The 12,615-nt window shown below is 40.9% G+C and overlaps 1 protein-coding gene and 3 pseudogenes across 1 annotated transcript; 1 reads left to right on the top strand and 3 right to left on the bottom strand.

The window, feature by feature from the left end:
• Nucleotides 1-1,743: 1,743 nt before the first annotated feature.
• LOC141811935 (uncharacterized) lies at nt 1,744-3,051 on the bottom strand. Its single transcript, XM_074700019.1, has one exon. It carries the CDS (start codon nt 3,049-3,051, stop codon nt 1,894-1,896), a length of 1,158 nt encoding a protein of 385 aa, XP_074556120.1. The 3' UTR covers nt 1,744-1,893.
• An 822-nt stretch (nt 3,052-3,873) lies between these two features.
• On the bottom strand, nt 3,874-7,911 carry LOC141811419 (uncharacterized; annotated as a pseudogene).
• A 287-nt stretch (nt 7,912-8,198) lies between these two features.
• LOC141848670 (uncharacterized) lies at nt 8,199-9,630 on the top strand (annotated as a pseudogene).
• A 286-nt stretch (nt 9,631-9,916) lies between these two features.
• On the bottom strand, nt 9,917-12,408 carry LOC141848671 (E3 ubiquitin-protein ligase RHF2A-like; annotated as a pseudogene).
• Nucleotides 12,409-12,615: the final 207 nt, after the last annotated feature.

Genomic DNA, 12,615 nt, shown 5'->3' with positions numbered 1-12,615 from the left:
CCGTCGTGGTCAATTGCAATTTCTCGATTTACCTTCTCACAGATAATCATGGGACCGACCGTGTGGGGCCGTTAAGTGGCGGATTCCACCTTTTGCAAAAGAGTATAATAATAAATCTCCGAACTAGAACGCGTTGTAGGGTCCAACTGTAACATCTCAATAAGGACTGCTACATCTCCATAAAAACTTAGACAGTATTAAATATGTAAGAGTTCTTATACCATAAGTTAAATAAGAATAAATATTATAAAAAAATTAATTATCTAAGATTTGAAACATAAAACCTAAAAACACTCACTAGTAAAGTAATAGAGTTAGTAAATACGATGATTAGAAAAAGAATTCATATTTTGTGTATACAAGAGATAAAATAGATAAGAGAAAAGATTTTAAAATGATAAAGAATTCAGAGTTTAAGTTATAGTGCACATAAAAGAGTAAAATAAGAAGTGGAGTAGATATTATTATAAATAACTCGTTAAAGGATAAAATATTATAGTTAGAAAGAGGGATAAGATTATAACTTTAAGATTATAGTAACGAAAGAAACTATTAATGAAATTAACATATATACACCTCAAGTAAGATTAGATGAAGACATCAAATCTAGATTTTAGGAATACCTAAATGAGGTATTACAAAACATTTAGTCAACCGAAAAGATTTTAATAGGAGTAGATTTAAATGGATATATAAAAGTGAAAAATGAAAAATATGATAGGGTGCATGAGGATTATGAGTTTGAATAAGAAATAAATAAGAGAAAATTATATATTTTACAATAACATATGGCTTATACTAATTGATACATTTTTAAAAAAAAATAAGAGAAGAACACTTGGTCATATTCAAAAGTGAGAAAATATATCATAAATTGATTTTCTTATAGTTAGGAAGAAGGATAGCAAAATTTTTAAAGCATGAGATACACATCAATGTTTAATTTAAACTTCTACACAATGACAATTTTTGTTAAAAAAACACTTTGGATGTCACCAAAAACATTTTTTCCACTTTGCACCACAATCACTTGTGCCTTAATTTGAAGGTGTCTTCTTACCATTACCATACTATGTCACTCTATGTCTAATGACTCAACATGTTCGATAGTATTTTATGGATAAGGTCGCAAATTCAATCGTCTAAGCAACTTGGCTGGCATTTGAAATACGCCATATCAAAATCTATTTGTTTCTTGTAAACTTTAAGGTTGTAGCTTCATGTAGCTCACATGTGTTTCAAGCATACTTATCTTCTTTTTCTCCTATCCCCTATAGGATTAATATATATCACAAGCATAATAGTACCTTAAGAAAATGTACTTAGTCCTATTAGTAAAACATTGTTCCTTGGTTATGTTCATTTCACTCAATTATCCAAGAAAAATGATGTTCTTCATTCCATCCCACATAGTCATACTCTCATAATCAAAAGAGGATAAAGCAATTGTAATTAGCAAAGGCATTATTAACTACAATGACTCCCACAAAAAGAAAATGCATGATCATGTAATGACATTTGGATCAACAACATAATTTGAGTCTATGGGGCCGAGTAGATCATCAAGTCGGCTTGCAGAAGAGTTTATGATCAAGGAAAAATTGCCCAAGCTCCTCCAGCTATGGATAAAGATGGCAAGTATCTCTATGGCACTGGTTAATTCCTTTAATCAAAAACCAATTTTCAAAAGCCTAATAGTATTCATTTCAATCATACTCTAAGCAACAAGAAGCATGCCATAAATTGAGTTTAAGTTAACACAACAAAATCTAGCAAAAATGCATGCAACAACTGAACAATTCAGATCATCTCAAAGGATGGTGTAAGAGGAAAACCTTGCCTGCTTACAATTGGCTTGTCTTACGGAAGAGTTTGCTTGTTAACGCATGCTTGTCATCTACACGATTTTACTCCTTTGATAACTTCAACTATTTCTGGAGCTTTGTCTTGGTTCTTGATCACAAATTTCAACAGGAAGCTCTTATCTGAAATCTGGAATTGATTCCCTGTGAAGCCAGGCTTGATCAATCCCTTGTGCATGAGAATATGCAGGACGGCATACCTGGGCATCAACCTCTTCTCCAAGCTCATCGACAGAACAATTGGATAAGTTGCAGTGTACTCCGGCGTCCATGCCAACTTCTCTTCCACAAACTTCGCAATCTTCCTTATCTTCTCAGTCGATATCCGCAGAATGCGAGGCTGCCTTGCGAAGGCCTCCCAGAAATGATCCTGCGACCATCCCAATACCCTGAAGTCCTGCACTCTCTCCTCCCACTTCTTCTTGGGCAATATAGCGAGCACCCCGAGGGCACGGGCGAACGTGGTTTTCTTCGGACTGATTCCCATCTTCTTTATCTTGTCAAAGGCCTCATTGAATCGAGCAGTATCTGTCAGCATAGCGAAGCCGTAACTGGTAAAAATCACTAAGATTACATCATCAGGCACGCCGTATGCGCGCAGAGCATCGACCTTGGGAGGAACGGCAGTTCTGGTGTCGAAGGTGATCAACCAAGGTGCCTGCTTGAGGGCATTCACAAGGTTCGCATTCGTTACCGAAAATGATTTGAGGAGCTCAGCGTTGGGGAGCAATCGCTTCTCCACGCTGTACCCGAGCAGAACGGGGTGAGCTGACACGACCTCCTGGAGGGCGGTTCCGAGGAGGCCGATCCCGCGGAAGAGCTCCAGCTTGGGCTTCAAGGTCTTCTCGACGTCCATCAAGAGGACACGAGGATAGCGGTCGACGAGGAGGACGAGATGGGCTTCGTCGAAGCCAAAGTCCTTGAGGAGGGCGAGCACCGAGAGGGCTTTGTCGAGGGCGTCGAGCTGGACTTTCTTGGAGATGGAGAGGGCGGCACGGTCGGAGATCCCGCACGATCTCGTGAGCAAGGAGGCGGTCGGGGATGAGGGATCGTCGGCGCCGATGGAGGAGACAGAATAGGGTTTGACAAAACCCAGAAAGTGTGGAAGAGAGGCGGCGGTCCGACGATGGCCGAGAGTGGCAGTCACTTGAAGTTGACGGTGGACGGCGGCGCAGAGACGTCGAAACATTGCTGATTTCGCTCTGTGAACAAACTGCTTGACATAAAGAAGGCGGCAGATCTTTCGACCAAACTTGTTTCCCTGAAAAAGTGTCCCTTCGTCCCTCATTTATAAGGAATTACATCATAACCCTTCAGTTTTCTTTTAAAACCCCATTAACTTTTGTATTCGGTCACAGATTCCATGATCATATATGAAAAAATAAATCAGAAAGTTACAGTTGATAGATCGGTCATACACGGTCTGATTACAGTTTATAATATACTTGTTGATACTTTAATAGATACAAGTAGTTCGCATTCTTTTATATCTCGACTATTTCTAAGGAAAATTAGACGAATACTTATGATTAAATCGTATAGTCTAGCAGTTTTTTTACTTTCAAGTGAAGTGCTAACTACAAATCATTATGAGAAATCCGTCACCCCAGTAACCTCACGCGATTGACCCCACGATCATACGTGAAGAGATAAATCAGAAAGCTACAGTTGACCATTATGGGAAAGATATTGTCTCGGCTTCGTCAAGATTTGATCCTTGTCCACTTTAACAAATCTATCCTGTAGTAACCAAAAATAAGATCATGTGTATCTTTATATAAGACGATCACACAGTTATTCTACAATCTAAGTATCCAATTCTTCCAACCGATTAATCTCAATTGAGAAGCGACTCATAAATATCTGATTAACTGCGAAAGCACCTCGCCGTTGCACCTTAAGCACGGGAGCTTTGTAACAATTTTATAGAACTATAGGTAAAGAGGCAGCAATCCATCACTAACATCTTATTTCAAGCTTACCAATAACACCTAATCTCAAGTTTTAACATCAAGTCTCGAGCTCACAGACATAAGAGCAACTCGGATTTTACTGCAGTTAAAATCCACCATATTACAAACAACAGCAAGCGATTGAATCTTCCTTGTCTGTACAAAACTGATTGCTAGGTTATAAAAAGCTGACTTATTTCAAGCTACATTACGACTGGAAATGCTCCAAACGAATACATAGTCTCGACTGATTCAAGCTGACCATATTGGGTAATATGTACAAGACAACAATGCAGATTACTAATTAAGTAATCAGGTAATGAACAATTGTTTATAAAGACAAACATTCGATTCACATTCATTGCAGATCTGTGACCGCTGAGACAACAACACTCAACAGGATTGTAATGGCTCTCATGTTTTCAAAGCTTTAGGTGCATATTTTTCGTCTTCTTCCTCAAGATCACTAAAAGACACATCTTCATCAATAGGGATGCTAATGATCCTTGGGGTAGCATCTCCAGCCTCATCTTCTGGCCAGTCATCGTCATCTGTCTCCTCGACAGAGATGTTGGAGGTAACATTGAACTTATTGAGGGGTTTATTTGGTGTCTCTTCTTCAGCAACAGTTTTGTTAGTAGCTGACATACTTGCTATGATTGGGTTTGGGTGTTTATCATCATGCAGGGATTCAGTTTGTCGGTTCTCCAATGGAAAGGTATCAAATGCATCCTTTGAGGTTATGGCCGGCTTTGAAAATGGAAATGATGTCTCAGACTTCCCATGGGAAACATCTGCCAGTTTTGGTGAATCCGACTTGCTCCGATTCTGCAATTTCTGCAACAACATAGTTCTGGCTTCCACAACCTACAGACATCCGTGATATAAAATGAATTATTACTTACAAGGAAAAAAACAGACTGAACTGAAATAGCAAAAGTCTTATACAAGCGAGAAAGCTGCCCATATGGTTAACGATAGATTGTACAATATACAAAACATTCCAAGTCGAGTTACCTTAATTCTCTCGACAAAAACAATATTACAGATCACCAACGATACATATCCAAGTATGTAATAATCTAAGACTTCTATGAAATATAAGTCAACACTAAACATTTTGCACAAATTGGTACACCATCTTGAGTGCATATGAAAGATTTGCTTATTAAAGATATTACAATTCTCCATCACGCAGTCTAGAGGCATTGTAACAAAGTAAGCACCACTGCACTGAATAGAAAATCATGCTTTTTAGAAAATATTTATTCAATTAAAGTTGAATTAACCAAATACTTTATATGCTAAGGAGAAGAAACTTCTTCATTTCATTTACATCCCCTTCAACTTTAAAAAAAAACCATCAGCTAAAGTGCAGAGATTCCAGCATTAACGCAATTGCACCAATCAACTCACCAACATACAGCCATTCCAGGTGGAAATAAACTGGAAGAGATGAAACTGTCACTCAAACAATCAACCTTCTCACCAAAACTAACAAACTGGGGAAAGCCACTTTAGGACAATCATATCCTCCCTTAGCAGAATGTTATCAAATTTTTGGAAACATATTGCTTTCACTGACAGTTCACACAATTGATAGTGGAGATGAGAAACTGTAATCTTCTCTGAAATTTGAGGTACTCAATTGCCCAATGAAGAAACACATTATAGGTTCTAATATCAATGTTTTCAGGTGAAAGTTTTCTAAAGTTGGTTATGTACTTAGATCAGACAAAAGGATCATGTAAGGGATGAAGGCCAAAAATTCTTGAGTTGGCGGCCAAAAACTTGGTAACTACTACTATATGTGATGGAAAGCCAAAAAAGGAAGCATATCACCATTGTTATATCAAAATTAACTGTTAACTCTTATGAATCAAAGAAGTTAACTATAATTTAGTTTTTTTTTTCCTTTTTCATTCTGTTCATATTCTTCCTTTTTGGCATTCATTGTTAGTGCCACTCTAATTTCCTTAGTCCATCTGCTAAAGATTAATCAAATCCATAGAACATATTATTATTAACACTAGCAGAAAAAAAAACCAGGTGTGGTGATGGTGCTACTTTTTTAAGTACGTCAGGCCTAACAAGATGACCCTTTTATGGTGCAATTCCTTGTAACATGATTGTAACTATTTGCAAAAGTTCAATAACCGTACTGCCTTACTATGGTTAAATATGCATCCATGGTACTCTCTTATTGCAAAAGTTCAAGAAAAAGGGTCTTTGATAAAAATCTAGAATATATTCACATACAAATATTCAAAAAATAATTATTAAGTACAAAGCAACTTACCTGAGGTGTTGAGAGAAGTTCTGCATCTTGCTTATTTAGTCTAGGATGCAAAAGCACAAAATAGGTTTTCCAAAAGCTCCCTTCACTCATGATATTTGGGCAAAGTTCAATTCTTAAAGCAGCCAATCTAGGTGAAAAGCGTTCGATAGTATATGCAGCATCAGACATGTGAAAATCTGAAAGATGACAAAGGCATAAGTTGTTTGGAACCAAAGAAATTTGAAATTATTCACATATGAGGCATACGTTCAGCCACTGAAAAATAGGCAAAAAGAAGCTACTGATGCTGGAACTTTATTAAAAAAAAGATAAACAATCCAAGTTTTAGAAATAATAAGAGGAGAAACAACCATAGAAACTCTTTTACAAGCAATCTCAATCATCAATATAAGAGATAGGTTTGCAAATGCTTCTGCTCGCATATGTGCACGAAAGCATAGCCCTTACAAACACAATATACAGAAATAAAAAAGAAACACACTGAAAGACAAAAATAAAGCCAAGGTCCTTTACATAAAATACTTTATCACACCAAAAAGTAAGGCATGACGAAACATAACATGAAACCAATTGCATATCAGGAAGATGATACTGCATCTCTTGATCACTCGAGCAACAAAAGGCGTTCCTAATAACTTGAGGTACTGACCGCAATAGACATAACAAAGAACAGAGACATGATGTTAATGAAAATTGGAAGTTAAGTTCCTGATCCCTTCCAAAAATCAATTGAATTGGTGATCTCGATGTGGCAACACTGCTAACACGAAATGCATCCATCAAACCAACCTATGATTCAAAAAAAATTCCAACAAGTCTGATCCCTCTAAACTGGAAAGAAAAAAATCTGCTGGTTTTCCTTCCCACTGAATTGAACATTGCCAAAATCACTTTACCAACTTTTGCAATATAAGACCAAGATATAAGACGCTAGAAAAAATTAAAATCTTCCATAAATCAACAAGGGAAGAATATCTAAGAATGAAATTAGAGAAATTTTATACAAGTAAAAAATTGCTACAGAATTTCCCAAATAGTTCTTCAGTAAAACATTCAATACATTTTCGAATCACGAAATTAAGGTAGTGTTATATCTATATCCAATCAATATAGAATAGGCCTTACCATCAGAATCTTCGTCATCTGATAAGAGAGGGAAATCCAACCATGTCTCGGCATGCATCGAGATGTTATGGACAAACGACATCACTTCATCCGTAATACCAATAGCTCCAGCACCGAAGTTCCTATCATCTCCCTCCTCCTCCTCCTCCTCCTCCTCCTCTCCCGCTCCTCCTCTTCTTCGTCCCGAAATGGAAGGAAGTTGGAGGCGAACTTGGATATTTCCGAGACGCCCATATTGCCGGAGATCTTGGATATCCCGGACCTGAATCTCCCACCAATCTCAGCGAAATCATTCCGGATTCCCGCAACCGCTTCCGAATCAGGTTCCTCCGTCGGCTGTTCCGCCTCGCTGCGAACAGCCGGATCAGGGGGGGCCTCATCGACGGCGGAGGACTGGGGAAGAGGGGCAAGAAACGAGGCGACGCCCCACAATTGGCGGGCTAGGGTTTGGGAGAGCTCAGAGATGTCTTCCTTGACGCCCCGGCTGGCATCATCATCTTCCTCCTTCTCGTCCACTCCGCTTTCCTCGTCCGATCGGAAGGATCTGCCATCGTACCTTGATTCCGCAAAGCTACTGCCGCCGCCGCCGCCGTCGCTACGGTGGTCGGGGGCGAGCGAGTTGGCCAGCGATCTCGAGAGCCAGGACATTGCCGACGCTGGACGGGTCTGTTTGTTTCCATTTTGGGCATCAAACGATGCTCGTATCGACGTGGAAGTGGGCTCCAAATAAACAATGGGCTGGACAAATAGTGGGCTTCGTGGAACGCAAAAGGCCCAATTTAAATGCATTTTTTAAAATATTAAATAATATTATAAAAAGGCAATTGCTTAATTTTAATATTAAATTTATTTCTGATAATGAAAAATAATTCATTCTATTTTTGTTTCCATTCTTCCAAGTAAACAGGGCCTGAGTAAGGGACGAAGGGACAACTTCCTTTTTCGGTTTGTTCACGGAGAGCGAACTCAGCGATGATTCGACGTCTCTGCGCCGCCGTCCACCGTCAACTTCAAGCGACTGCTGCTCTCGGCCATCGTCGGACCGCCGCCGCCTCCCGTCCACACTTTCTGGGATTCGTCAAACCCTATTCTGTTTCCTCCGTCGGCGCCGACGATCACTCATCCCTGACCGCCTCCTCCCTCACGAGATCGTGCGGGATCTCCGACCATGCCGCCCTCTCCATCTCCAAGAAAGTCCAGTTCGACGCCCTCGACAAAGCGCTCTCGGTGCTCACCCTCCTCCAGGACTACGCCTTCGACGAAGCCCATCTCGTCCGCCTCGTCGACCGCTATCCCAGTGTCCTCTTGATGGATGTCGAGAAGACCTTGAAGCCCAAGCTGGAGCTCTTCCGCGGGATCGGCCTCGTCGGATCCGCCCTTCCGGAGATCCTGTCAGCTAGTCCCTTTCTACTCGGGTACAACGTAGAGAAGCGATTGCGCCCCAACGCTGAGCTCCTCAAATCATTTTCGATGACGAATGCGAACCTTGTGAAAGCCTTAAAGCACGAACCTTGGTTGATCGCCGTAGACACCAGAACCACCGTGCTTCCCAAGGTCGATGCTCTGCGCGCATACGGCGTGCCCGATGATGTAATCTCTGTGCTTTTGACCGGTTACGGCTACGCTTTGCTGACAGATACAGCTCGATTCAACGAGGCCTTCGACAAGATAAAGAAGATGGGAATCTGTCCGAAGAAAACCACGTTCGCCCGTGCCCTCGGGGTGCTCGCTATATTGCCCCAGAAGAAGTGGGAGGAGAGAGTGGAGAACTTGAGGGGATTGGGATGGTCGCAGGATCACGTCTTGGAGGCCTTCGCAAAGCAACCTCACATTGCGCGGATATCGACGGAGAAGATGAGGAAGATTGTGAAGTTTGTGGAAGAGGAGCTGGCATGGACACCGGAGCACACAGTGAAGAATCCAACTGTCCTGACGATGAGCCTGGAGAAGAGGTTGATGCCCAGGTATGCCGTCCTGCGCCTTCTCATGCACAAGGGATTGATCAAGCCTGGCTTCACAGGGAGTCATTTCCACATTGCGAACAAGAGATTCCTGATGCAATTTGTGATCAAGAACCAAGACACAGCTCCAGAAATAGTCGAAGCTATCAAAGGAGTGAAATCGGAAAGATGACGATGAATGTGTTCTAGACCAATCTGCTAACAAGCAAACTCTTCTGTAAGACGAGCCAATTTGTAAGCAGGCAAGGTTTTCCTCTCACACCATCCTTGAGATTATCTGAATTGTTGAGTTGTTGCATGCATCTTTGCTAGATTCTTTTTCACTAACTTAAAACTCTGTTTATGGCATGTTTCTCACTGCTTTGAGTATGATCGAGATGAATACTATTAAGCTTTTGAAAGTTGATTTTTGATTGATCTAGTTGGCTCTATATCATGTATGATATAGTTAATAGTACCTTTACTAATTACAATTGCTTTATCCTCTTTTGATTCTGAGAGTATGACTGTGGGATGGAATGAAGAAAATCATTTCCTTATGCACTCAGTCATCCATTGTTAATAAATTTTGAATCACTTACTGCCCTTGCAGTTCCTGTAGTTTCACTGGTGTTTGCAGCCAAAGCTATCCATGCTTTCTGTTGTCTGTTTATTGCGAATTAAACACGTTGAGTTTCGATACAATCCTGTCCATAATACAGAATTACCATCTATACATAGAAAGGAAGTTCCTATGTTTGCTTTTCATTTTATGCAAGGAAAAGAATGTGACACAATATTGAAAACTTGGCATAACTGACCTTGTGGTTATTCATGGATTTATTTTGTCTAAACCGATAAGCAATGAATGTACCTTTCGGCTGGAGCAAGCTCGGGGAGTTAGAAAATGGAATGCAAATTACTTGGGACCTGAAGTTGCTACCCAACGAGTCGATGAACTGCTACTGTTCCCAAGAGTGCCAACTCGATTGGCAATAAGATCCACATTGCTCGGTTCCATGACCGCGTCTACTTCAGCACTTGGTGGAGCAGTACTCGATGTTCTTCGTCCTTCTCTAGTGTCCAACCGCCCCATCATTCGTGTTACGGTGGCAATTCCAGCATGCACTTCTCTTTTGACACCGGAACCAATATCTGCCATGGAACTGCTACGCGAACGTAGCCGCTCGCTCCATCCTCGAGTATTCTTGACTATAGATTCCTTGTATCTAATTTTGTTTAGAAAAGAAGCATAATCAACATGTGTATTCTGGAGATTGAGGAGATAAATTCTCTACAAGTACCTCATTGAAACAGCATTCCAGCGAGATTTCAAATTTTCTGAAAAGGACTGCGACTCGGAGGGCCATGGTGTTTCTCGACTAGCAGGAGAAGAATGCCCGATAGGTGTCCTACATAACGATGAATTGAACAATCTAATGATGTATTGAAGAACTTACACAAAGCAATTTACATGCCTATATTGCTAAAGCACACCTGGGATTTGATATACTATGCCCGGATGGATTGCTATTGGTTCCTGATGTCGATAAAGGAAACTGGGTAGCCTGCACTGGGAAACCATCGGCTGCTTCAGGAAGAACACCTCCTGGACTAGGAGTTGGAGGTGATGGATCGGCATCCACTATTACATGAACTGATTCATTTTCCCTTCCTAAAGCAGAACCAGCAGGCGCAGAGTTCACAGATGGGGCATTTGAATTTGTAGATAACACCGAATATTGTGACCGGCCGTGAGATCCTGATCTAACTCGTCCTTCCCTTCTGGCAATGTGATGTGCTCTTCCCATGGCGGTGGCGGCAGCTAAGTGCTGAAAAATGTGCTCTTCAAGTTCAGGCAACTGCAATGAGAAGTTCAGAAAGAAATGATCATAGCACACGAGGAAAGAACCATTATCTTTTTGCTTGCAAAATCACTGGAGAAAGATCAAAATCACTTTACAGGAGCACCCACATGCTGCAAATCAGAATCACCAAGAGCAGGATGATGAACAATGGTCGCCGTTTGTGCGTGGTTATGTATCCAGTGCTCCTTTCATACTCTACAGCCTTTAGTAGTTCTTGGCTGCCACAGGCGATTTCAGAACCTTTCAGTTGTACCATTAGTCTCAGCAAATTATGTCAGTTTATTATAACTAATATACCTGGCTGGATCTTCCAAACTAACAGTCTGCCAACACATAGGGCAATGAGAGCTTCTCTGGCACCTAATCAGAAGATTTTTTCACAGAAATTTGGAAGAAAAAAATTGCGAAAGTGTTTGGGGTATGTACACGAAACTAGCATGTGGATTCGATATGCAGTTAAGTAAACCAAAACAGAGGGATAAGCTTGTTCATGGCTGTAATTCCAACAAATAATGCAACAAAGTAGGTTTTCCTTCAACCAACAACTTTTCTCTATGAGGATGAATCTACTTTCGAATTTCACAATTAGGTAACTGATTCGATATTAGGAACAGAACGTCAAAAGAAGAGAAATAAGACAGTACCATTCGAGAATGCATTGTAGATGGAACTCATGCTTGCAACCAGTGACCTAAAGAACAATGTATTAGAAAACATAACGCGTCTAACGAACAGTACGGTGAAAGCAATATTGTTAGCAAATTATGTATATACAGTGGAAGGATCACTGCAAAAGGCTTCTAGACATATGCTGCAATCATCATCACAGGCATCCTGGATGCCTCCTTCCACAATAGCCGAAGCTGACGACAAATGGTTCTCCATCTCTGAAGCCTCCGCCATCGCAAACCTAAGCCAATTCTTAGTTCAAGCAGAAAGGAAAACTCAAAACCCAAGGAAAATAGCTCATCGACGATAGTTCAATCACAAAATTCAAACTAAGAATGTGGATATCCGAGAAATGGAACTAAAATTAGGGGAAAATAACATCAAAAATGAAAATTTTAAACGAGCATCCTATCGTTCTAGCTGACTATCATCACCAGGAGCACACATCGCCATATCTGAGATGGTCTAATGGGGGACAATAAGGCAAACGGGAGATCGGTGAACCATAGGCCAAGAAATTAGTAACTTGTACCGAAAACAAAGACGGATTCTAACCAACGAGGATCCGAGCAAGATCATAACAACAAAAACAGACAGGGAAGCGATCAATCGAGTACCTCCGACGAAGAGACGCGGGGGGAGGTTCTGTGAGCCGACGATTCCTGGGATCGCGATGAAGAAACCCTAGAGCGAGCGCGGAGGACGCGAGGAGAAGAAAGCCGTCTTATTCGTTTCGCTCCCTCTCGCTATTTATATGGAAGGATGGGGGATGGGTTAATTAGTTATTAACTGTACGTACTTTTGTTACGCAGTTTTTACCAACCAATGGAACGGTGTGAAGGTCCGGAATCATCGTCATCCCCTGACTCGAGTACGCATGGGTCGATGATTATTGCGTAT

This window comes from Curcuma longa, chromosome 17 (assembly GCF_044706935.1).
Source record: "Curcuma longa cultivar G26 ecotype Majalengka, Jawa Barat chromosome 17, ITB_CL_G26_1.1, whole genome shotgun sequence".
Taxonomy (NCBI): Eukaryota; Viridiplantae; Streptophyta; class Magnoliopsida; order Zingiberales; family Zingiberaceae; genus Curcuma; species Curcuma longa.
Note: the sequence above shows the minus strand (reverse complement) of the source record. Positions and strands in the feature narration are given on the sequence as shown.